Below are 27925 nucleotides of genomic sequence, written 5' to 3' on the forward strand. Positions count from 1 at the left end.
AATCCACCGTGTAAGGTTGTGATGGTGATATCGATTACTAGGGAAACTAGTTCTATAAAGTTTTTTAATGTTGCATTAGTTAGTATATATTGGATAGTACTATTTTTAAACAATGTTTAGTATTAGGTGTCTATATCTTCATTTCATTTATATTTATTTGCTTTTATAGATTTTCAGTATCATTTGAATATGCCAAACTATTTTTGATAGGAAAATATTTAGCATTCTAGATGAATCAAGAGTTTTAACCAAACATAACTTTTGTCACTTCCAAAATCAGAAGTATTCATGAAGGATATACTTCCATACAATTTCAAACTTTAAACATTGAATTGGAAGTAAGCCAAGTTAAAAGGATCTACTTTCGTACAACTTTAATCTATATTTTAGAAAGTAATCATGAGATACATGATTAGATTAAAGAATCCATTTTCGCATAAATCCTAACTTTAATTTGAATGAGACATTTTTAATAGATGAGAATGAAAATAGTTATAAGATATTTGAATAGCCTAATTTTGATCATAATGTTTTGTTGTCTACACTAGCTAGAGATGGACTTTTTTTATAATATATCTATTCAAGTTTTTAACAAATATGACATAATATTATAAAGCATTCTGAATTATTATTAATATTAAATATGAAGTTAACATTGCACAATTGATCTTACAAACCTTATTATAATCATGTTTTAGTTGAATTATGAAAGTGGACTTTGATATGAAGTTAACATTGCGCAACTAAGTTATATTCAATTAGAGCACCTATTCAAAAAAAACCTCTAATTTAAATAATTAAATATCATAAAAAAATTTAAATATTAAAAATGATATTATTCATGTTATAATCATGTCCTCCTAAATCTGTGAAAATCTATGTTAGTTTAGTAGAAGTCAATATTGAACTAAGTTACACATATCACAAAACATATAAAAAAAATCTATAATTTTAATAATTAAATTTCATAAAATCCTACAAAAATAAAAATAGCACTGATCATATTAACATTATGAACAGATAATTTCATGAAATTTTGGATTGATTTCGCTGAAGTTGACCCAAGTACAATCGACATTGAATTATGTACATTTATTCGAAGAATATACACGCAAAAATCCTTAATTTTAATAATTAAATTTCATAAAATCCTTGAAAAAAATGGAAAATATATTATCAATTATCTTAACATCATGTTTCATGAAAGTTTGAGTTGCTTTTGTTAAAGTTGACCCAAAATTACCTGTTGGTTTCGTTGAAGTTGACCCAACATTTATATATGATATAAATACTTTTCAAATATCACTTTTACATAAAAGAAATATTTAGCAAATTTCGTATGTAGTACACATCATAGTAGCAACACACCAAAACATATCATTCAACTTTCAGAACAATGACATACAATTATATATAATAGGAATAACGTACCCGTCACAAAACATATTACAGTAGTGACACATCAAAGATATATCATTCAATTTTCACAAAAATGATATATATATATATATATATAAGTATGTATATATATACATGTATATGTATATATATACATGTATATGTATATATATACATGTATATGTATATATATACATGTATATGTATATATATACATGTATATGTATATATATACATGTATATGTATATATATACATGTATATGTATATATATACATGTATATATATATATATATACAAATATATTTATATATATAGTGAAACATATGTGCATATTTTAGTAAACATCATAGTACTCGCACATCAAAGATATATAATCCAACTTTTACAACAATGACATATAATTATATACCATATGAACAATGACAACAATTATAAATGACATTCACATTAGTATTCTATTACATGTTTGACATAGTACCAATTATGGTATCCGGATGTCAAAACAAAATATCTCATATCTAATGAGTAAAACTATTACATTATCACAATCAATTCTCTTAAATTGTGACAAAATGAACTTCATTCAATATAGCATTTGCAATTTCCATCCCAAACAACATGTTTAATATATTTCTTTGTCCATCAATAAGTGATCCATATATCTTATCATGAATACAGTTCAGTCATTGCTAGAAAATGTGTCAATCAATTAGTAAAATCACCACGATGAATCATCAAAATAAATTAAGCAAACACTTACGTTTCGTCTTGCTGTGGGCATTTCACAACTTTCACCCTTACTAAGAATTTTCTCATAAATATCAAGGTGGAGACTGCTAAAATCAACAGCAGACATTTTCTTAAACATTTATATCTGTTTTCAAATAAATAAATAGTCAATGCCAGAAATAAATATAATTCACCAACTAATTCCAAGTTACACTTACCACTGATTTTAAACTGTCTGAATGCAGTTTTTTGGGGTGGGAGAGAGAGAGAGAGAGAGAGAGAGAGAGAGAGGGAGAGGGAGAGGGAGAGAGAGATACAATGGAAATAGACGTTCTTTTGAAGATCTATGAATCACCATATGCCAATGTTCTTTGTGACAAAAGTATTTCTTAGGAAGTCATTGACGGCGGTTTTGAAGCTTATATTTGAATTCTTCAACCCAAATGCATAATATACTTCCTACAGTTCAAAACAAAAAATATATTAGTTCTCAATTCATTACAAAGTAATCATTATTAATAACATAACATAAATATACGTCACAAACTTGAAACCAACTTTACATAAACATTGATGGCCAAAATTTATGTCCCATTAGCTTTACATTATGACAAATATAGACTAATAAGCATCGATCATCTCTCTGTCAGTAAAATCACCTTCATTGTGATAAATGTTCATCCATTTTGTGTTGAGACAACTTAGGAATATCAATTTTTCATCACTTATATCAGATTTTATATTTTCCTTTTAAGTAAATTGTGTTTCTAAAAACATATGGGCTATATTTTAAAACTTGATAGATTTTTAACCAATAAAGCCTTTGGACATTAATTTAAGCCTTTGGACATTAATTTCATTGAGGATTAAGGTGATAAGATGTTCAAGTCTATGATCACGAAGGATCTTTAGTAATTTCTTATTTTTATGTCGATACTTTTAACAATTGGTGCATATTTGTTTTGTAACTATAATAGAAGTATCCTGCAAGTAAAATAATTTGATAAATGCACCAAATGCAGAATACTACAACATCATAACATATCACATTCAATTGAAAATAATAATACTCATTGCCAACAATTGAAAAAACACCCCATCAAGTCTCATCATTATTAATATAGTAAACGTCTATCTATAATTTTATTAGATAATCAGCTAAGGATTTCACCTTGCCGGAACAGAACACTTCTTCAATCCTTAGATCCCAAGCTATGGACCATCTGAAATATGTAATTTTCAGCTCGATAGAGATTATCTTAGCAGAAACAGGACATCAAGAAATCTAATCATGTGTCATGCAATCAGCTTATAAGAATCATAATATGAAAAGGCAATCATAAACTGGAATAGAAGATCTCATAAGTTCATCATGAGAAAAGCACAGCCAGCAATGCGCTTAGCTGTAACAGAACTTGTCCGACCACTCGGGACAAAACAAGCTCCTTATAGGCTAAGAACTCAATTCATATCACATTCCAAGTTATTACTTCATCACTCGAATGGAATAGTGCACCACACACAACAGTAGAAACATGTCCACAATCACTTATCATCATGTTGGAAGACTACTAATCCATTCGAAACTGCCTACTAATGCTGTCAATCTTGTTCATCAAACTAATAAATTAAGAAAGAGAACAAAATTTGACAAACAAAATACACAAAAAGAGGATGATACTCAACATCGTTTCTCTTTTTTGGGTTTTGGATTTGGACAGGAGAGTAGCAAAGTTATATAAAAGGTGACCGAACCTTACCCTAAATCAAAAGCCTCTTCCTCCACCTCAAAATCACCTAAGCATCCTACCCAGTCATCCAAAAGAATCCAACTTCTTGTCATTTCGAAAATTAACCAAAACTCAAACCCTAAATTACCAAATATCCATAGCCAAATCAATTAAAACATTTAGGTGTCGAACACCCTACATAAGTCTGATATCTTCCAGTAGACTTAAAACAAACAGGACAAGAATAACAAGTTAACAACCACATCTACAGAAAGTGATTATCAACAAGCAATTAACTATATCAACAATATCATTGCAAATCTTCTCATCATTCTTCATTTTCTTGCTATATGTGTGCATCCAAGTTCCATCTTACATTCACAAAGAAAAAAAGTAAATGGCAGGAATTATTTGGTTGCAAACTGCAAATTAAAGTTGAATGGCAGGAATCACACTACATGGATGCAAACAGTTATGCAGACAGTGGAAAATTAGAACCTAGAAACACAACTTGCGGGTACAATACCTTGCACCATGCATTATGCACTTGCAGGATCAAAGAGCAGTTTGGGTTTTTGGGGCTACATTATAGAATTCAATGAGTTCTGGAAACTCCTTGTGGCGGATGACGAACTTCTCCAGAAATTTCTTCTCTGGATATAACATGTATGTGCTCATTTGGAGGTTACCGATGTGAACTCCCCTTGACTTCAGGCCCGTCAATATCCGATATCTTGGAATCAACGTTTTCTCCAAACTCACCAACAAAATCCCTGGCCGGGGTGCAAGATAAGACGGAGTGCATCTGGTTTCATTTACCAAGAACTCCATCTTTCTCTGCAAACTCTTTAAAGAACATGCCACAAGAGTAGGAGTCTTTCTGAATGCAGCAAGGAAATCATCCTCGGACCACCCGAAACCCTTGAAGAACTCCAAGTGAGCCTTGAAGTTCTTCTCGGAGATGCAGTGGAGCACACTCAGGGTCTGGAGGAACATCCCTGAGGTGCGAGCTACTCCCAAACCCTCGACACGACTGATTAACGCCTTCAGGTATTCAGCATTCCGAATTATGAGGAGGGGGCGGTGCCGTAGGATCATTGAGAGCTTCTGATCCGTGATCCCGCAATCCCTTAGAATTTCAATGTTAGGCTGGATCGTCTTCTCGATGCTATACCCGAGAAACCACCTGTTTCTCTTGCATATCTTCATCAGTAAGTCTTTGGACCCGAGGGTGCCTTGCCAAAATTGGATCTTGGACAAGATGGTCTGGGATTTGTGGCTGATGACGTGGTTATTCGATCTGACGAGGTGGGTGATGTCGGAGCAGGAGAAGCCCAGATCCTGCAAAGCTCGGAACTTTGGGGCCAGGTTCTTCTCCACGTCGAGGAGAAGCCACCGGGGGTTTGCAGATATGACCATTTTCACCAGGGTGTTGTCAAAACCGTAGCTTTTAAATAAGCCAAGGACGGAGTCAGGCTGGTCGCGGGATTCGATGCGGCCAAGGAGCTTCGAGGCCTTGGCCGCCTTATCCGGATCGAAGCCACAGGAGCTGACCAGGTATTCAGCCATGAAGCTGCTCTGTGGAGCCCCGGAGGCGGCGGAATAAGAATGGGTTGAGAGAAAAACGGCAGCATCGGCTGGACGACGGTGAGGGATGAAGGCGAGGGCTTTGAACAAGAGAGAGACGTACGGCGATCTATTCATCAACGTCATCGTCGTCTACTTCTCCTTCTTTGTATGTTCCTTCTCTTCACCAAAACCTAGCGACGGTGGTGTTGCTGCGTCTGGAGGAAACTGGCCGGAAGTACCTGCATTCGAAACCCTAGTAGTGCGCCACTGTATCCGAGGAACTCTTTTTTTGATCGGAGATTTCTGCGACCGCAGGCCTCTTTTTTCCTTCGTTGGCTTTTACTGTCTGCCAACTAGAAATAGTAGATGAACGAACACTAGTCAACACTTTTTCTTTGGTCGGAGATTTCTGCGACCGCAGGCCTCTTTTTTTTTCTCATTCGGCAACTTTAATTGTGTGCAACTTCGAAAATAAATGAATGAACACTAGCGAAGTCAACTCTTTTCTTCCGTTCGAGATTTCTACGAACACAAACATCTTTTCCTTCGTCAACTTTTATCGATTGATAACTAAAAATGATAAATGAATGAACACTAGTAAAGTTCACTCTTTTCTTCAATCGAGGATTTCTGCAAGCCACTTTTTCTTTGTCAATTTTTATTGTGTGCCAACTAAAAATAATAGTAAATGAAGGAGCACTAATAAAGCCATAATCATCATAAAAATTGATGGGTTAATAATTATGCTACCTAAATTATAAAATTAAATCAACTATAGTATTTTCATTTAAGGGTATTTTCTCAAAAAAATCACTCGTTATTAATTTTTTATCAAAAAAACTAATTATTGAGTTATTATCGAATGATATCCTTATATTCGCTTTTGTTTATGGCACTTATTTTATTTTCCAAGTCAATCATAATGCGTGAACCAATTCTTTTAAAATGAATTAATCCAATCTACATAATCCTACTTAACCTAGTTTAGTTTAATAGAACCTTAATTTATCTCTTCTTCTCCATTAAGTTATCTCATGTTACCTGATCTCCAATAAAACGAGAGATTTTTCACCATTGATTATTCACTGGTCACCAAAATTAATTTGTTGGAATCTTCATTCCTATAAACGAGCAATGTGGTATGGGTAGGCTTCATTGACAAAGCATTTGGAGAAGGTTTTGTTGTTGCATTGGTCAAATCCTCTACTGTATTGATAAAGCATTAGTAAAAAACTTTTCCACTATATTCACGAAATATTCATGCAAGGCTTCGCTATTGTGTTGCCTAAAAATTCATGGAACGCATCGTGGAAGCCTTTAATGCATCACTAAAGACCTCTTTGTTGTTTTGCCAAAACATTTATGGTATGATTCTAATTCCCATAGTCTAGATTCCTAACGTGGTTATCTTGAAACTTGTCTTCTCTATAATGAGTAGCTCGTTCGTCGAGGAAAAGTGGCGAGAAGTATCGTCAGTTTAAAATTTGACAAAGCTATGGTTTGTGGTGTTGTTTGGGTTTTTTTTATCGACTTAAAATATTATTCTCAAATTATTTAAAGGTTAAAATATTAGTTTTATAAAGCTTTTTTTAAGGTGAGAATTGAGTGGTTTTATAGAGCACTATAACTTAAAAACTCTTGAAATCCACCGTGTGAGTTTGTAATGGTGATATCAATTGCTATCATAGGAAACTTGTTATATAAAGCTTTTTAATGTTGCATTAGTTAGTATATCTTGGACAATACTGTTTTGAAACAATGTTTAGTATTAGATGTCTACATCTTTATTTCATTTATATTTATTTGCTATTATAGATTTTCAGTGTCATTTGAATATGTCAAACTACTTTTGATAGGAATGATTCTTTTTCAAATAAAATATTAAACATTCCAGATGAATGGAGAGTTTTAACCAAACAAAACTTTTGTCTTTTCTAAGTAGTGATATACTTCCACACAATTTCAAACTTTAAATATTGAATTGGGAAGTAAACCAAGTTAGGATCTACTTTCTCGTAACTTTAAACTTTAATCTATATTTTAGGAAGCAATCATGAGATACATGATTAGATTAGAGGATCTATTTTCGCATAAATCTGAACGTGTAACTTTGATCTGAATGAGACATTTGTAATAGATGAGAATGAAAATAGTTATAAGATATTTGAATAGCCTAATTTTGGTCATATTGTCTAAACTAACTAGAGATGGACTTTTTTTTTATAATATATCTATACAAGTTTTTAGCAAATATGACATAATATTATAAAGCATTTTGAACTATTATTAATATTAAATATGAAGTTAACATTGCACAATTGATCTTACTATCCTTATTATAATCATATTTTAGTTGAATTATGAAAGTGGACATTAGTTGAATTAGAATCATGTTTTAGTTAAGTTATCATTCAAGTAAGACATCACAATCCTACCCCAATAATGTGCCAAAATTTTTCAATATCTTAAGATCCTAAAAAAATGATATTAATCATCTTATACTTATAGCCAAATAGTTTAATAAAAGTTTGAACTAGTTTAGTGGAAGCTGACCAAGTCATAGTCAAAATTTAATGAAGTTACACTTGATCACTATATATTTTCAAAAAAATTTAATTTTGATAATTAATTATCTCTAACAATAGGAAAAAAAAAGTATTAATCATCTTAGAATCATGTCCTAGGTTTTGTGAAAGTTTAGGTTGGTTTATTAAGTTACATTCAAGATTGAACTAAGTTATATCTGATTAGAGCAGGTATTAAAAAAACCTCTAATTTATATCATAAAAATTTTAAATATAAAAAATGATACTAATCAGTTATAATCATGTCATCTATGTTAGTTTAGTAGAAGTCAAAATTGAACTAAGTTACACATATCACAAAACATATTAAAAAAAAATCTATAATTTTAATAATTGAATTTCAAAAAATCCTACAAAAATAAAAATAGTGCTGATCATATTAACATTATGAACAGATAATTTCATGAAATTTTGGATTGATTTGGCTGAATCTGACCCGAGTACAATCAAAATTGAATTAGGTTACATTTATTCATAGAACATACACAAAAAATCCATAATTTTGATAATTGAATTTCATAAAATCCTTGAAAAAATGGAAAATATATTGTTAATTATCTTGATATCATGTTTCATTAAAGTTTGAGTTGCTTTTGTTAAAGGTGATCCAAAAGTACCTATTGGTTTGGTTGAAGTTGACCCAACATTTATATATGATATAAATACTTTTCAAATATCACTTTTACATAAAAGAAATATTTAGCAAATTTCGTATACAGTACACATCATATTAGCAACACAACAAAGAAATACCATTCAACTTTCAGAACAATAACAAACAATTGCATACAATAGGAACAAGCGTACATATCACAATACATATTACAGTAGTGACACACCAAAGACATATCATTCAATTTTCATAACAATGATACACATACACATACACATACACATACACATACACATACACCTACACATACATACATAAAACATATGTGCATATTTTAGTAAACATCCTAGTACTCGCATACCAGAGATATATAATTCAACTTTCACAACAATGACATATAATTATATACCATACGAATATGCATACACATCATAATACAATTGTAGTAGCCCACATTCTACATTTACAACAACATACAATTATAAATTCTCATATCTAATGAGCAGAACTATCATATTATCACAATCAATTCTCTTAAATTGTGACAAAATGAACTTCATTCAATATAGCATTTGCAATTTCCATCCAAAACAACATGTTGCTTTATGTGAAATTTATTTCTTTGTACATCAATAAGTGATCCATATATCTTATCATGAATACAGTCAGTCAGTGCTAGAAAATGTGTTAATCAATTAGTAAAATCACCACGATGAATCATCAAAATAAATTAAGCAAACACTTACGATTCGTCTTGCTGTGGGCAATTCACAACTTTCAACTTCCACCCTTACTAAGAATCTTCTCATAAATATCAAGGTGGAGACTGCTAAAATCAACAGCAGACATTTTCTTAAACATTTATATCTGTTTTCAAATAAATAAATAGTCAATGCCAGAAATAAATATAATTCACCAACTAATTCCAAGTTACACTTACCACTGATTTTAAACTGTCTGAATGCAGTTTTTTGGGGTGGGGGAGAGAGAGAGAGAGAGGAAGGGAGAGGGAGAGGGAGAGGGAGAGAGAGATACAATGGAAATAGACATTCTTTTGAAGATCTATGAATCACCATATGCCAATGTTCTTTGTGACAAAAGTATTTCTTAGGAAGTCGTTGAGGGCGGTTTTGAAGCTTATATTTGAATTCTTCAACCCAAATGCATAATATACTTCCTACAGTTCAAAACAAAAAATATATTAGTTCTTAATTCATTACAAAGTAATCATTATTAATAACATAACATAAATATACGTCACAAACTTGAAACCAACTTTACATAAACATTGATGGCCAAAATTTATGTCCCATTAACATTACATTATGACAAATATAGACTAATAAGCATCGATCATCTCTCTGTCAGTAAAATCACCTTCATTGTGATAAATGTTCATCCATTTTGTGTTGAGACAATTTGGGAATATCAATTTTTCATCACTTATATCAGATGTTATATTTTCCTTTTAAGTAAATTGTGTTTCTAAAAAAATATGGGCTATATTTTAAAACTTGATAGATTTTTAACCAATAAAGCCTTTGGACATTAATTTAAGCCTTTGGACATTAATTTCATTGAGGATTAAGGTGATAAGATGTTCAAGTCTATGATCACGAAGGATCTTTAGTAATTTCTTATTTTTATGCCGATACTTTTAACAATTGGTGCATATTTGTTTTGTAACTATAATAGAAGTATCCTGCAAATAAAATAATTTGATAAATGCACCAAATGCAGAATACTACAACATCATAACATATCGCATTCAATTGAAAATAATAATACTCATTGCCAACAATTGAAAAAACACCCCATCAAGTCTCATCATTATTAATATAGCAAACGTCTATCTATAATTTTATTAGATAATCAGCTAAGGATTTCACCTTGCCGGAACAGAACACTTCTTCAATCCTTAGCTCCCAAGCTATGGACCATCTGAAATATGTAATTTTCAGCTCGATAGGGATTATCTTAGTAGAAACAGGACATCAAGAAATATAATCATGTGTCATGCAATCAGCTTATAAGAATCATAATATGAAAAGGCAAGCATAAACTGGAATAGAAGATCTCATAAGTTCATCATGAGAAAAGCACAGCCAGCAATGCGCTTAGCTGTAACAGAACTTGTCCGACCACTCGGGACAAAACAAGCTCCTTATAGGCTAAGAACTCAATTCATATCACATTCCAAGTTATTACTTCATTACTAGAATGGAATAGTGCACCACACACAACAGTAGAAACATGTCCACAATCACTTATCATCATGTTGGAAGACTACTAATCCCATTCGAAACTGCCTACTAATGCTGTCAATCTTGTTCATCAAACTAATCAATTAAGAAAGAGAACAAAATTTGACAAACAAAATACACAAAAAGAGGATGATACTCAACATCGTTTCTCTTTTATGGGTTTTGGATTTGGACAGGAGAGTAGCAAAGTTATATAAAAGGTGACCGAACCTTACCCTAAATCAAAAGCCTCATCCTCCACCTCAAAATCACCTAAGCATCCTACCCAGTCATCCAAAAGAATCCTACTTCTTGTCATTTCGAAAATTAACCAAAACTCAAACCCTAAATTACCAAATATCTATAGCCAAATCAATTAAAACATTTAGGTGACGAACAACCTACATAAGTCTGATATCTTCCAGTAGACTTAAAATGAACAAGACAAGAATAACAACCACATCTATAGAAAGTGATTATCAACAAGCAATTAACTATATCGACAATATCATTGCAAATCTTCTCATCATTCTTCATTTTCTTGCTACATGTGTGCATCCAAGTTCATCTAACATTCACAAAGATCAAAAGTAAATGGCAGGAATTGTTTGGTTGCAAACTGCAGATTAAAGTTGAATGGCAGGAATCACACTACATGGATGCAAACAGTTATGCAGAGTGGAAAATTAGAACCTGGAAACACAACTTGCTGGCACAATACCTTGCACCATGCATTATGCACTTGCAGAATCAAAGAGCAGTTCTGTTTTTTGGGGCTACATTATACAATTCAATGAATTCTGGAAACTCAGTGTGGCGGATGACAAACTTCAGAAATTTCTTCTCTGGATATAACATGTATGTGATCATTTGGTGGTTACCGATGTGAACTCCCCTTGACTTCAGGACCGTCAATATCCGATATCTTGGAATCAACCTTTTCTCCAAACTCATCGACAAAATCTGTGGCCGCCGTGCAAGATAAGACGGAGCGCATCTGGTTTCATTTACCAAGAACTCCATCTTTCTCTGCAAACTCTTTAAAGAAAATCCCACAAGAGAAGGAGCCTTTCTGAATGCAGCAAGGAAATCATCCTTGGACCACCCGAAACCCTCGAAGAACTCCAAGTGAGCCTTGAAGTTCTTCTCGGAGACGCTTTTGAGCGCATTCAGGGTGTGGAGGAACATCCCTGAGGTGCGAGCTACTCCCAAACCCTCGACACGACTGATTAACGCCTTCAGGGTTTCAGCCTTAAGGGTTCCGAGGAGTGGGCGGTACCGAAGGATCATTGAGAGCTTCTGATCCGTGATCCCGCAATCCCTTAGAATTTCAATGTTAGGCTGGATCGTCTTCTCGATGCTATACCCGAGAAACCACCTGTGTTTCTTGCATACCTTCACCAGTAAGTCGTTGGACCCGAGGAGGCCTTGCCATAATTGGATCTTGGACAAGATGGTCTGGGATTTGTAGCTGATGGCGTGGTTATTCGATATGACGAGGTGGGTGATGTCGGAGCAGGAGAAGCCCAGATCCTGCAAAGCTCGGAACTTTGGGGCCAGGGTCTTCTCCACGTCGAGGAGAAGCCACCGGGGGTTTGCAGAAATGACCTTTTTCACCTGGGTGTCGTCAAAACCGTAGCTTTTAAATAAGCCAAGGACGGAGTCAGGCTGGTGGCGGGATTCGATGCGGCCAAGGAGCTTCGAGGCCTTGGCCGCCTCATCCGGATCGAAGCCACAGGAGCTGACCAGGTATTCAGCCATGAGGTTGCTTTGTGGAGCCCTGGAGGCGGCGGAATAAGAATGGGTTGAGAGAAAAACGGCAGCATCGGTCGGGCGACGGCGAGGGATGAAGGTGAGGGCTTTGAACAAGAGAGAGACGTACAGCGACCTATTCATCAACGTCATCGTCGTCTACTTCTCCTTCTTTGTATGTTCCTTCTCTTCACCAAAACCTAGCGATGGTGGTGTTGCTGCGTCTGGAGGAAACTGGCCGGAAGTACCTGCATCCGAAACCCTAGAACTGCGTCACTGTGTCCGAGGAACTCTTTTGTTCGGTCGGAGATTTCTGCGACCGCAGGCCTCTTTTTTCCGTCGACAGGTTTTATTGTGTGCCAACATAAAAAAAAAACTAATCCGATTTGTATTTCTTTGTCAGGTTTTATTGCAATTTCCATCCGAAACAACATGTCACTTTATGTAAAATTAAGCAAACACTTACGTTTCGTCTTGCTGTGGGCATTTCACAACTTTCAACTTACTAAGAATCTTCTCATAAATATCAAGTGGAGACTGCTAATATCAACAGCAGACATTTTCTTAAACATTTATGTCTGTTTTTATTTCTTAGGAAGTCGTTGAGGGCGGTTTTGAAGCTTATATTTGAATTCTTCAACCCAAATGCATAATATTGTTTTCTCCCTTGTTGACTTAAGCATATAGTTTACATACTAACCTAGTCATATAGTTTACATTATTGTTTTCTCCCCAATGTTGACTTAAGCATCATAGAGACTATGCCAAACAATCCTCGATGTTGCCTTGTTATGTAGGATCGTTGACAATTAGGATGCGACCCCACTGTCAGGACACAACCACGCAACCATGAGATAACCCTTCACCACACACGGACGATCTAGCATGAGGGAGGAACCTCGCAACTAGGAAGACTCTAGATCGCCTACCCTATCATCCCAAATCGGGTAATCGCCAATAGAACGACTTTCGATTGAACCATCTATTTAGTCTCACCTTACTAAGTCGCCCACGTCAGCCAGGAAGAGGTACCCATGTGAGCTTTCACTTTCGGCGATTGATCAACCGTGCTGACTTTTCGGTCGATGGTACTTGTGACACCATCAACATCTCTACGACATTCGGATACGAGGACGGTGCTCCTATAGATCAGATAGAGATCTTTTCAGATGATATCAAAAGATATTCATCATAAATCTAATCTATGTTATTTGATTTCAATCCTAATATTAAAATTAACATATAATATATTACAGATTTTATGCTTAGTGCCCTCTTTCCCTCTTCATTCTACCCTGTACATCTCTCTGCAATAATCATCATTACACTTCAAAAGCTAACGGCAAACAGAACAAAAGACCACTCTTGGGACCCTGTCCTGTTTCTATGTTGTCCCAAAAAGCCATGCAAAATGGTACCTTAAAAACTATTTCTTTGTCTAAGTTATGTTAGAATTTTAAAGAGTCATGTATAATTAAATGTGTTAAAGACATTATTTTTAATTAGCCAAAATTAAAGTAATCTAATTAAAGTAAAATTATTTGGCTAAAGGGCATAATTGTTATGAAAATTAATTGTGTGGATACCATCATGTTCCTAACTTAATGACGAGATAAGTTAGGAATATGAAACTCTGGAAGCATAATTACAGATTCATCAATTATGAATATAATCATAATTGTAGATTCATCAGTTATGACGACTATAAATAAGGTTATGGTCTCCGGTTGTAGTATCAAATGAAGTTTCTCTTCACCCGTCAAGGAGAAATCTAAAGTTCAAAAGGTACTCTGTAATTGGAAGACCAAATCACCGATCAATTCAGAAAATACTCTAATGGATTCATCAGGTACGCTTCCGTGTTAATATGTTTATCAATCATCGTAGGATTTCATGCATATTATAGTGGATTAAATAAGTTTTATGAAAACATTCTTAATCCATTATTTTGGATCTATTCGGTTTTGATTCTATAAAACAATTGTTTGATTCATATTTGATATGTTAAAAGAACCCCAACAAGTTAAAGTGAAGATTTTGGCGGTAGAGAAAGACAGCGGAACATAACTAAAACTAAAACTTGAGCAAAATCGAGTGAAGAATTGGTAAATGAGTGCTTATATTTTATCTTGATTCGAAGTACCAATGCTGAACTCATATTTTGCCAATGAAGTAAGACGAATTCAACTGCAGTAGTAAAGTAAGAGCAGGAGTTAAAAGAATGGAAGCCAACCATGGCATTTTGCAAAGGAGACGATCGGATAAATCTATGTGAGCTAGGAGATTGGAGGTGGGGTAATCCAACACAATCATCCCCATGCGCAATACTTACACTCAGTTTAGATAAGATTCCAAGAGAAACTCGCATGACCTTATTATGGCTATCTTATCAGATTTACCACTTCGTTTGGATTAGTAGATTACTGTATGTGTGATCTCTAGTGTGTTGTCTGATCGAAGTGGAGGAAGATAAAAGACAAAATATAAGTTGATATATCATATGCTTAAGAGAGTTCCAAATAAGTTCCCATGATTTTCCACTAGAATATTGTGATATTCCAAGTTGCAGACAAAACAAGTACCTTTTGGAGTTCTTCATACCTATACAATATCTTGTGACAGATCACTCTTTTAAGATCTTTGGCTATTTACATTTAATAAAGTCAAGTTCGAAAGGTAAGAACTATACAGACAAAGGATCATCAGTGCACTTCGTTAACCCAAGAAACCTGACTGAGTTGTACTGATGTAAAGACTGATCATAAAGTTAGCATTCTAAACTATGCACTGAGTTGGAGCATTGTGGTGATGAGATTAAACTGACTAGCACAGAATAAAAAGAGCTAAGTTTTAGTTTCTATAATGAAAATGATGGAAAGGGTTGAAATGTGTATGCTTTGATATGCATTTGATGGAGTTGTGTGCATGCATCAAAACCAAATTTCAGTTGTCAGATATCATTACTGATTTACTGGTAATTAGTTCCACAAATTATTATACCAGCTTGGGAAAAGAGTCTGTACATGTCATAACATGTTAGAACAATAAACACCGTGATCTTACAAAAGAAAAGTACTCGTTCTTTATTCCTATGTGGAAGATCTCATGAAAAACTTGAACGATTTTATGAAAAACCATCACATTTTGCTTTTTGAAAAAATTGTAAATATTTTTTCTTTTTTTTTTTTCTCCAACATGAGCATATTGATCCAAGTGGTGCACTAGTCTAAATAGATAGATTTGATCATTTAAAGTTGGGAGTCCATTTAGATTATTTATAATATTTTCAAGTAGATTTTATAGTATTTTTGTTGTGATGATCGAAACATTATAAGAGGCTAGACATTATAGGCTTGTAATTAGTTTGATTGAGGTTGAGTTTATTTACGGTATGCTTTACAATATTTTTCTTATGATGGCTAATAAAAACATTATAATAGACTAATTTTTTACTCCTATTTGGATGATATTATTATTAAATTATTATAAATACATATATCAAATTGTTTCTAGTGTGTTTGGATTTCTTGGTTATAGTATTTTTAAATAACATTATAGTGTTGTTGTAAGGTGTAAAGCCATTGAAAAATAGTATTTTTCAATTGTTCATCTTTGATTATCATTGATTGTAGATCATTACACATATAGTTGGTTTGACCGAGGTTAGGAGTCTATTTGGGTCATTTACAATATTTTTATTGTAATGATCAAAATACTATAAAAATTAATTTTTGATCCTCAGATGAATCAGATCATGCTACTGTACAAAACCAATCAACCAACTTGGATTCACACACCTATAGATCGGCCTAAAAGGTATCCATGAAATTAGTGGGAAAAATTACATTGAGACCGGTAAGAGATACTTTCGGTATTATTCAAAATAGAAGGGAGAAACGTGAGACATCATTTAGGAAAATAATAATAATAATAATAATAATAATAATAATAATAATAATAAAATAAAAAAAATAAAAGAGAGCTTTTGCAGCATCAGAGAGTTCCCCTCTTCCCAACTCCTGTTTACCTAACAACGAGCATGAATATATGCCTATGACCAAAAATTCCATTTGGTGTCTGCAAAATATGGCTGCAAACACTAAATCCGGTGAAGAAATGAATGCCATTTGACCTTCGTTTGCATCTCATAGGTGCAAAAGAAGGGGAAAAGAATCTGGGCATAAAATCTAGTTAGCTAGAATTTGGATGCTTTCATCTCCAGAATCTATCTTTTTATCTTTTCTTAAAGATCATTAGATTCAATGTAGAAGGCATTGCAGTTTTCTTCCTGTTTCTTCCTTCTATCTTTTCTTTTGGAAAAACAAAAGGATGGTGAGAATATGGACATTTTGGTTATATATTCTCAACAATGATGAGTATAAGAAAAATGATATGACTACAGACAGGACCAATATCTATGTTTTCATAAATAACAACTGATAAGTCGTCAAATGAGCAGCTGTGCTGTGTACATCAGTCTTTAAAGTTTAAATTCCACATCATACTTCACTTGATCACCATCAATATGGTGGAAACAAATTTAAAAGAAAGTTTAGTTTCATTTGATGTAAAACAAGATATCTTGGTTTGATCTAATTACAAAAATTTATGCTCAGAAGTCAGATCTACATCATTTCTTGGTCTAAAGTATATTAGAACATACATCAATAACAATAATAGCATGCCATAATGTCTCAAAAATTTAGGGGGGTGAAAGGTATACTCAAATATCCCTCGCCTCTAAATCTTGTGAGTTAAGCAGTTTCTATGTTGAATTCATTTGAATTTGATTCTTGCTCTTGAATCCATTTGTCTTCTAAAAGATCAAAATGATATGACAATTTGTAGTGCACATTACAGTTTAAATTAGATTATAAGAACTGTCTCAAAATCACTAAACACAGGTTCCATACCCAGGAAATGATGCGAGGAAAAAAAAGAGCAGATTCAACATCTCACCTATCAGAAATCTTAAATTCGGGAAGCAGGGATGATACCGCATTACCAACAAAACCTGATAATAATGAGAAAAAATAAATTGATCTTGTTTAGCGAGCAATTTTAGAGGGCATAAAATCCTAGAACATATATAGTTCTACAAGTTGAAAGGATCTCAGTCCTTTTAGAGACAAAATCCCCCACAAAAAGTATCAAGCCTTGCAAAGAGCATCAGTCTTTTCCTACTGAAAGAACCTGACCCTATCCAGCAGCTAGTTCTGAGGCAGTACAGTACATGTATAATTCTTCGCTGATAACGAGTCAAGCCTTTGTTAGGAAAACATCTCTACGATGATCAACATGTGATAGGGTGCAAGTCATCTAAAACTTCTCTTGATCCCGATAACTCAACAAGAGTAAGCAGTGCTTCAGTTTAATTTAACCAAGTACCTACCTGCCAGAGACACTGCTGTTAATTCTCCAAGGCCAATAATGTATGAATACCTAAGAAAAAGCACAATGCAAAAGATTGGAACTAGGACACATACAACATTTACTGGAGATTAGCATGCTACAATACCTCAGGGAAGTTATATTGACGTATTTGTCCAGAGACAACAATACAACAAAGTCTTAAGAAAAGGAACACACCAAAATATTAAAAATCGGACGAATGGAGGAGACTAGCATGCTATACTACAACAGAATAGCATATATAAGAATCTGGAGAACCAAGGGCTGGAATCAAATTCGAGATTACATGTTGCCATTAGGCAATAAATTTAGATATGCTCTATTGTCAGATTGAAGAACAAGTTTGCAACATAAAAACAACCTGCATAATTTGACATATTAACAAGACTTCCAGATCACATTTTTGTTTGATAGCTATTACAGCTTTGACAAAAATAAGACACCAAACAAAGGATGCAAAAGAAACATATAGTAGCAAAAGCCAAAAAAGTTGAAATGTGGATTTTCATAGTACATAAACCAGTATAACTACATATCATAAAAATAACCAAAGATTCTAACTGTTAGAAATATCTTGACTTCAATCTGACTGTGGGTAAAATACATTTCAGGAAGGCTGAAATTGGTGTCATCTGACAGCGAACAAAATACATTTTGGGAAGGGAGAAATTGGCCTACAAGAAGTCAGCAAGTCTCATTTCTCTTTCATTACCAGAAGGCTGGCAATGGTTGAATTCTCCCTAGCAAAGTAACTCCTAGAATTTTATTTCCTTTTCCAATTTGTTCCACATATCCTTACTAATGTAATCAAACTAGCACACTGCAGATGCCAACCTCTGGAAGGTAACACATACTAAAAGAGCAATTTCCAAGAACCTTGTTAATCCACTTCTTTTGCACCAAACACTCTGCAATTGGAGCTAACAACCCAAGTATTTTTTATTGATAAGAACAATTTATGATTGATACAAGACAACCTCTGGACAGTAACACCTACTAAAATAGCAATTTCCGAGATCACTGCTAATCCACTTATTTTGCACCAAACACCCTGTAAATGGAGCTAACAATCAAGCACTTTTGATTGATGAGAACACGAACACTCAATATGACCCAACCCAAAAAATGAGAGGATCACACCCTCCGTAAACTTATGATCCAGACATCAGTAATGCACAGAGCACAATAATAATATTCATTGACAATAATGGAAAATGCATCCCATCAAGTCTCATCATTATTACAGGCGTACACATCTAACTGTACTTTTATTAAATTTCAGATAACAATCTTCACATTGCTAGAACCGAACACTTCTCAATCCTTAGCTCCCCAGCTACGGATCATCTGAAATATATAACTTTCAGATCGATAGGGATTATCTTAGTAGAAACAAGACGTCAAGAAATCTAGTTGTGTCTCATGCAATCAGCTAAATATAAGAATAATATTGAAAAAATATAATAAATTAGAATAAAAGATCTCACAAATTCATCATGAGAAAAGCACATCCATCAATGCACTTTGCTGCATCGGAACTCGTCCGACTGCTCAGGATGAAGCAACCTCATTATAGACTAAATTCATATCATTCCCTGCTATTAGTCCATTACTAGGATCAAGTGGTGCCTGGAAACAGTAGAAATATGTCTTTCTATAGTTGCAAGGAATATCTTATAAGCTTGTTTGACGACTACTAATCCCTTTCAAAATTGCCTACTAATAATGACAATGTTGTTCAATCATCCATATATGTGTATATCAACATGCTGCACAACCATGCAACAACATCCTTTCACATGCTCAAGCGTCCAGCTTATGCATCATGGCACGTCTAACAAATATTAATATGCGTCAATTATAGGCTATAATAGACGCATCAATATAAAATTGACTGCCAAAAGAAATATGAACTAATAACAGCATATTAAAATTTCATCATGTCAGCATACAGAGAATCTAGGTTTTATGAGGCACCTAACACTATATTGATCATCCAAATTGGATACAGAGTCCAAAAAAGTTATATCGATTTACAATTCAGTCCTTGAAATTTACAATCATTTCTTCATTACATTGCAAACCAGTCCCTAGCAGTCTTAATGGGCAGGACCTTAGGAAGCCACGTGGAACTTGGTCTCACAGGCCGGACCACATGGAGTTGGCCTGTCTGAGCTGAAGTGCATGAAGTTTAGACCACCCCCGTACTCAAATGCTTAAATTGGTAAAGGACAACTTGTATATTCCAGTGCTTAAATTGAGAACAAAACATTGTCAATACGGAAAGTGTGGTTTCCTTCATAAATCTAAGAGTTACAACTTCATACTCAAGAAGACAGTCAGCTGCAAACTATCATGGTGGCAACCTGGTATTCATTAAGGTTTTGCATTTATAAAGAGAGAAATTTCAACTGAATTGACTGATCAGCAAGAGGAAAAAAGTGGTTCAAACTAATCACTTAAGAAAGAGAACAAAGTTTGATAAACAAAATATACAAAAAATTGAAACCCAACCTCATCTCCCTTTTCGGGTTTTGGGTTTGGTTTTGAATAGGAGGGACTTTAGTAAATTTATATAAAAGGTGACCAACCCTTGCCCTAAATCAAAAGCCTCATCATCCAGCTCAAAATCACCAAAGCATCCTATCATACCATCCAAAAGAATCCTAATTCTTATCATTTGAAAAAATAACCAAAACTCGAAACCTAAATTACCAAATATCCATTGTTAAATCAATTCAAAACTTCACGTGTCCAATAACCTACATAAGTCTGATATCTTCCAGTAGACTTAAAACGAATGGGACAAAAATAACAATTCCATGTGGCGTCTACACAAGTGATTATCAACAAGCAATTAACTCTATCGGCAAAATCATCACAAATCTTCTCAACATTCTTCATTTTCTTACTACATGTAAGCATCCAAACTCATCTTACATTCACAGAAAACGAAGTAAATAGCAGGAATTATTTGGTTGCAAATTGTAGATCATGTTATGCAGATAGTGGAAAATTGGAACCTGGAAACATAACTTGCTGGTACAAAAGCTTGTGCTATGCATTATGCATTTCCACGATCAAAGTGCATTTCTGTTTTTGGGGGCTACATTATACAACTCAATGAGTTCTGGATACTCCTTGTAGCAGTTGACGAACTTCTCCAGAAATTTTTTCTCTGGATATTTCATGTATGAAAATATACTAAGGTTACTGATGCAAACTCCCCTAGACTTCAGGCCTGTCACAATCCAATGCCTTGGCATCAACCTTTTCTCCAAACTCATCAACAAAATATCTGGCCGAAGTGCAAGATAAGATGGAGCACATCCGGCTTCATTTACCAAGAACTCCATCTTCCTCTGCAAACTCATTAAAGAAAATCGCACAAACGTAGGAGACTTTCTGAATGCAGCAAGGAAATCATCCTCGGACCACCCGAAGCCCTTGAAGAACTCCAAGTGAGCCTTGAAGTTCTTCTCGGAGATGCTCTGGAGCACACTCAGGATCACGAGGAACATCCCCGAGGTGCGGGGTACTCCCAAACCCTCGACACGACTGATTAACGCCTTCAGGGTTTCAGCATTCCGGGTTATGAGGAGGGGATAATGCCGTAGGATCATTGAGAGCTTCTGATCCGTGATCCCGCAATCCCTTAGAATTTCAATGTTAGGCTGGATTGTCTTCTCGATGCTACACCCGAGTAACCACCTGTTTCTCTTCCATATCTTCATCAGTAAGTCGTTGGACCCGAGGAGGTCTTGCCATAATTGGATCTTGGACAAGATGGTCTGGGAATTGTCGCTGATGACGTCGTTATTCGATCTGACGAGGTGGGTGATGTCGGAGCAGGAGAAGCCTAGATCCTGCAGAGCTCGGAACTTTGGGGCCAGGGTCTTCTCCACGTCGAGGAGAAGCAACCGGGGGTTTGCAGATATGACCTTTTTCACCTGGGTGTTGTCAAAACCGTAGCTTTTAAATAAGCCAAGGACGGAGTCAGGCTGGTGGCGGGATTCGACGCGGCCAAGGAGCTTCGAGGCTTTGGCCGCCTGATCAGGATGGAAGCCACAGGAGCTGACCAGGTATTCAGCCATAAGGCTGCTCTCTGGTGCACCGGAGGCGGCGGAATAAGAATGGGTTGCGAGAAACAGGGCAGCATCGGCCGGACGACAGCAAGGGACGAAGGCAAGGGCTTTGGACAAGAGAGAGACGTAGGGCGACCTATTCATCAATGTCATCGTCTTCTTCTTCTTCTTCTTTGTAGGTTCCTTCTCTTTACCAAAACCTAGCGAAGGTGGCGTAGCTGCGTATAGAGGAGCGCGTTTAGGCCCAAGTACCTGCGTCTTAAACCCTAGAAGTGCGTTACCGTGTTCGACATTTTTTTTTCGGGCGGAGATTACTGCGACCGCAGGCGTCTTTTTTTTATTCGTCAACTTTTAGTTTGTTGAGGGGAGAAAAAACTTTTATTGCGTGCCAACTAAAGATAATAAAAGGTGTTCTTTTAGAAAAAAGTTGCACTATTATTTTTTTATCTTGGGTTTATTTTTTATAGTTAGAACAAAAATATACCCTTAATCTTCTATTAAAAATGACTTGATCAGCTATTAAAAAATTGATAATTAATTATCAAAAAAAATTTAAAAAATATAAAAAGCTATGCTAATCATTTTAAAACCAATAGATATGTATCGAAGATGATTAATATCTATTTTTTTAAAAAAAACTTTATAATTAATTATCAAATTATAATTTATTTAAATAATATCTATGATTAAGTCACATAAGTTAAAAATATAAGAGTGTTTTTTGTCTATATAAAAAATACCTAAGTAAAAATGAATATGGAGGATTTCATCGATAAAAAAATAATACTAGAAATTATTTTTTTTTATAAAAGACCTAATATAAATGAATGAATGTTAGAAAATAACTTATTCGTCATAAAATTTGATGGATTAATACATATGCTACTCTAATTATCAAGTTAAAGTCAACAATAAAAAATTCATATAATCTTTAATGTCATCGAAACCATCAACTATTTATGATGTGAATAACAAAACTACTCATTGTTCACTTAAGAATCTATTTAATAGATTTTCACCATATAAGGAATAGACATAGACTCGAAACACGTCGACTACCTTGCTACTGAGAATTGCTACAAACATATACTATCTATGAAACAAAGCCCAAGACAATTTCTATCTAAAAATTAATAATCATTAGATGATCATGTTCATACTAAAAATAAAAAGTCATTCATCCCATAATCATTAAGAAGGTGCACCCTAATGATTACCTTTGATTTAGAATCGATTATATTTGATTTAATATAATTGCAATTGTTATAAATATCCTTCTACGGAATCAAATAGTTTGCATAATATATCTCACATTTATAAAGGCTTCTTATCATATTTATTATTTTTCAATATCGAAGAATTATTCTGTGATTTATACTTGATCTAGTAGGCTCTTTATGCAAAGTAACTCAAAATCTCTTTTCAATTTGTATATCAAAATTGTTATAATACCTTACTGTTTTTAATGGTTCTTTATAATTAAATAAGATATATAATAAAATTAATTAGATTTTCATAACGGATATTAGTTAATAGAAAGAAGTATCAAAATATGGGCCAAATGGGAAAATATCTTATTAATTAATAAGTTAAGTGGGAGAATATCAAAATATATGATCATTTATAATTAAATAAGATATATAATAAAACTGATTGAATTCTGATAATGGATATTAGCTAATAGAAAGGAAGTTCATATTATAATAGGATTCCTTATGGTACGCACTTGATTAGAGGACTCTCATAATTACTTATCATAGACCCTCTAATCTCGCATATAAATAGATAGGACCTCCTAGGTCTAATGACATGATGTTTATGTGACGTGATGATCGTGGACACATACACAAGATACGATAGGTGATATTGAGAGATTACGGTTTCTTTCTCATCCTCTCTTGTCTTTGAACTATCAATAACTATAGTCTTGTGAAAAGGCAGATAGAGATGAGAAGTGTTTAGTTCTCTTTGTAGATCGATATTTGATATAGATGATTTTGCCCCACACAAACTCATCTGCCACTAAGGCCAACAAGAGAGTTCCAAGTCACCAGCTCCAAAATGGCACCATAGTGCATTCTGATAACCACCCTACTTTATTAAGATCAAAGAATGATTAGGTGATTCAACTAATCTTATCTAAGACTAGCCAATAAAAGGCCTAGGGATTAAGTATAAAAAAGAAACTCATTAACTCAAGCTGAGAGGGGGGACTTTCTACGTACTAACCTAGTCATACAACTTACACCACTATCTTTTCCCTTTCGCTGACTTAAGCATCGGAAGGAATGCGTTGGGCAACCCCTAATGCTGGCCTATCATGTAAGATTGCTGACGGTCAAGAGATGACATCACTATTAGGACGCAACTATGCAACCATGAGACAATCCATCATTTGAGGACACATGGATGACCCAACCCCAGGGAAGAACCTCGCAACCAAGAAGACTCCAAACCTCCTACCCGATCATCCCGAATTGGGTCCTCGCCAATAGAACGACATCTGATCGGACCGCCTATGCTGTCTCACTCATCAGGTCACCCACATCAGTCAAGAAAATGCACCCGGATAAACTTGCACTTTCGATAATGGATCAATCAGTTATTAGTCGACGGTACTCATGACACCATCAATATCCTTACAATATTTGAATCCGAGAATGGTGATCCTACGTATATAGAGAATTTTTCATATAACTTTGAAATGTATCTAATATAAATCTAATATATGTTATTTGATTTCAATCCCGATATTAAAATTAATATATAGCATATAATATATTTTATGCTTGGAACTTGCTATGTGTCCTCTTTCCCTCTTCTTTCTACCCTTTACATCTCTCTACAATAATCATTATTACAATCCAAAAACTAATCGTAAATTAAGCAAAAGAGGTAAATGGAACAAAAAACCACTTTTGGGACCCTGCCCTGTTTCTATGTTATCCCAAAAAGCCAAGTACCTTAAAAGCTTTTTCTTTGTCTATGGAATAGCTAAACACGGCCAAATTAAGTGAAGATTTTGGCTGTAGAGAAGACAACGTAACATAACTAAAACTTGTGCAAAACCAAGTGAAGAATTGGTAAATGAATGCTTATATTTTACCTTGATTTAAAGGATCGATGCTGAACCCACATCTTACCAATGAAGTAGAATGAATTCAACCTCAATTGTAAAGTAAGAACAGGAGTTAAAAGAATGAACGCCAACCATGGCCATTTGCAAAGAAGATGATCAAACGAATCCTTGCGTGCTAGGAGATTGGAGGTGGGTTAAGCCAACACCATCATCCACATACCCAATAATTACGCTTAGGTTAGATAAGATTCCATGAGAAACTCACATGCCTCATTACGGTTAACTTGTAAGATTTACCACTTCGTTTGGATCAGCAGATAAATCCATCCAGTAGATAACAAGGATTTGAAGCCCTTGCTCTGTGTATGTAATCTCTAGTGTGTTGTCAGATCTAAGTCGAGGAAGATAAAAGACACGAGATGTATGAGTTGATATATCATATGCTTAAGAAAGTTCAAAATAATTTCTCATGATTTTCCATTAGATTATTGTGGAATTCCAAGTCGTAGACAAAGCATGTACCTTTTGAAGTTCTTCGTACCTACACAATATCTTATGACAGACATCTTTATTAAGATCTTTGGTTATTTGCAGACAAAAGATAAGTACTGCACAGACGAAGGATCATAAGCACACTTCGTTAACCCAAGAAACCTGACTGATTTGTACTCATGTAAAGACTGATCATAAAGTTAGCATTCTAAACCGTGCACTGAGATGGAGCATTGTGGTGATGAGATTAAACTGACTAGCCCAGAATTAAAAAAGTAAAGTTTTAATTTCTATAATGAAAATGATGGAAGGGGTGCTAATAACTTGTGAAATGTGTATGCTTTGATATGCATTTGATGGAGTTGTGTGCATGCATCAAAACCAAATTTCAGTTGTCAGATATCATTACTGATTTGTTGGTAATTAGTTCCACAAATTGTTATACCAGCTTGGGAAAAGAATCTGTACATGTCATAACATGTTAGAACAATAAACACCATGATATTATAAAAGAAAAGTACTTGTTCTTTATTCCTTTGCGGAAGGTCTCATGAAAAACTTGAATGATTTTATGAAAAAACTTCACATTTTGCTTTTTGAAAAAATTGTAAATATTTTTCCTTTTTTTTTTCCCAACATGAGCATATTGATCCAAGTGGTGCACTAGTCTAAATAGATAGATTTGATCATTTAAGGTTGGGAGTCCATTTAGATGATTTATAATATTTTTAAGTAGATTTTATAGTATTTTTGTTGTGATGATCGAAACATTATAAGAGGTTAAACATTATAGGCTTGTATTTACGGTATGCTTTACGATATTTTTCTTATGATGGCTAATAAAAACATTATAATAAACTAATTTTTTACTCCTATTTGGATGATATTATTATTAAATTATTATAAATACATAGTATGATATATCAAATTGTTTCTAGTGTGTTTGGATTTCTCAGTTATAGCATTTTTAAATAATGTTATAGTGTTTTTGTAAGGTGTAAAGCCATTGAAAAATAGTATTTTTCAATTGTTCACCTTTGATTATCATTGATCGTAGATCATTATAGCCTATAGTTGGTTTAACCGAGTACATTTGGGTCATTTATAATATTTTTATTATTATGATCAAAATACTATAAAAATTAATTTTTGATCCTCAGATGAATCAGATCATGCTACTGTACAAAACCAATCAATCAACTTGGATTCACACACCTATAGATCGGTCTAAAAGGTATCCATGAAATTAGCGGGAAAAATATCATTGAGACAGGTAAGAGATACTTTCGGTATTATTCAAAATAGAAAGGAGAAACATGAGACATAATTTAGGAAAATAATAATAATAATAATAATAATAATAATAATAATAATAATAATAATAATAAGAGAGCTTTTGCTGACAAACAAATTCCTTGATTTGTGCGCTGTAGTGGTGGGGTCATTTAGACTTTGCAGCATCAGAGAGTTCCCCTCTTCCCAACTCCTGTTTACTTAACAATGAGCATGAATATACGCCTATGACCAAAAATTCCATTTGGTGCCTTCAAAATATTGCTGCAGAAACTAAATCCGGTGAAGAAATGAATGCCATTTGCCCTTCACTTGCATCTCATAGGAGCAAAAGAAGGGGAAAATAATCTGGGCATAAAATCTAGTTAGCTAGAATTTGGATGCTTTCATCTCAAGAAATCTATCTTTTTATCTTTTATTAAAGATCAGTAGATTCAATGTAGAAGGCATTGCAATTTTCTTCCTGTTTCTTCCTTTCTATCTTTTCTTTTGGAAAAACAAAAGGATGGTCAGAATATGCACATTTTGGTTATATATTCTCAACAATGATGAGTATAAGAACAATGATATGACTGCAGACAGGACCAATATCTATGTTTTCCGAAATAACAACTGATAAGTCGTCAAATGAACAGCAGTGCTGTGTGCATTAGTCTTTATAAAGTATAAATTCCACATCATACTTCACTTGATCTCCATCAATATGGTGGAAACAAATTTAAAAGAAAGTTCAGTTTGATATGATGTAAAACAAGATATCTCATTCTTTGTTTGATCTAATTACAAAAAGTTATGCTCAGATCTATATCATTTCTTAGTCTAGAGTATATTTGAACACACAACAATAACATTAATTGCAAGCCATAATGAGCAGATGTTGCCAATCAGAAATCTTAAATTCGGGAAACAGGGATGATACCGCATTACCAACAAAACCTGATAA

The 27925-nt window shown here is 34.1% G+C and overlaps 3 protein-coding genes across 6 annotated transcripts; all 3 read right to left on the minus strand.

Annotated features, from left to right (window-relative positions):
* Window positions 1-2227: 2227 nt before the first annotated feature.
* On the minus strand, window positions 2228-5752 carry LOC135635614 (transcription termination factor MTERF15, mitochondrial-like). Of its 2 annotated transcripts, XR_010495673.1 has the most exons (3): window positions 4386-5752; window positions 3301-3352; window positions 2228-2588 (listed from the first exon to the last, which is right to left on the minus strand). XR_010495673.1 is itself a non-coding variant. In XM_065146813.1 (2 exons), the coding sequence occupies exon 1, from the start codon at window positions 5570-5572 to the stop codon at window positions 4415-4417; it is 1158 nt and encodes a 385-aa protein (XP_065002885.1). In that variant the 5' UTR covers window positions 5573-5752; the 3' UTR covers window positions 2228-2588; window positions 4386-4414. The 2 variants fall into 2 exon arrangements, 1 of the variants encoding a protein (XP_065002885.1); XM_065146813.1 differs by lacking the exon at window positions 3301-3352.
* A 3682-nt stretch (window positions 5753-9434) lies between these two features.
* LOC103980312 (transcription termination factor MTERF15, mitochondrial-like) lies at window positions 9435-12975 on the minus strand. Of its 3 annotated transcripts, none has more exons than XM_065147086.1 (3): window positions 11591-12975; window positions 10516-10556; window positions 9435-9803 (listed from the first exon to the last, which is right to left on the minus strand). In XM_065147086.1, the coding sequence occupies exon 1, from the start codon at window positions 12772-12774 to the stop codon at window positions 11620-11622; it is 1155 nt and encodes a 384-aa protein (XP_065003158.1). In that variant the 5' UTR covers window positions 12775-12975; the 3' UTR covers window positions 9435-9803; window positions 10516-10556; window positions 11591-11619. The 3 variants fall into 3 exon arrangements, with proteins under 3 accessions (XP_065003158.1, XP_065003156.1, XP_065003157.1); XM_065147084.1 differs by having other exon boundaries at window positions 10516-10567; XM_065147085.1 differs by having other exon boundaries at window positions 10516-10567; window positions 11563-12975.
* Window positions 12976-17642: 4667 nt separating this feature from the next.
* Window positions 17643-22412, minus strand: LOC135635601 (transcription termination factor MTERF4, chloroplastic-like). Its single transcript, XM_065146792.1, has 2 exons — window positions 21070-22412; window positions 17643-18013 (listed from the first exon to the last, which is right to left on the minus strand). The coding sequence occupies exon 1, from the start codon at window positions 22269-22271 to the stop codon at window positions 21114-21116; it is 1158 nt and encodes a 385-aa protein (XP_065002864.1). The 5' UTR covers window positions 22272-22412; the 3' UTR covers window positions 17643-18013; window positions 21070-21113.
* Between the last annotated feature and the right edge of the window lie 5513 nt (window positions 22413-27925).

This window comes from Musa acuminata, chromosome BXJ3-4, assembly GCF_036884655.1.
Source record: "Musa acuminata AAA Group cultivar baxijiao chromosome BXJ3-4, Cavendish_Baxijiao_AAA, whole genome shotgun sequence".
NCBI lineage: Eukaryota > Viridiplantae > Streptophyta > Magnoliopsida > Zingiberales > Musaceae > Musa > Musa acuminata.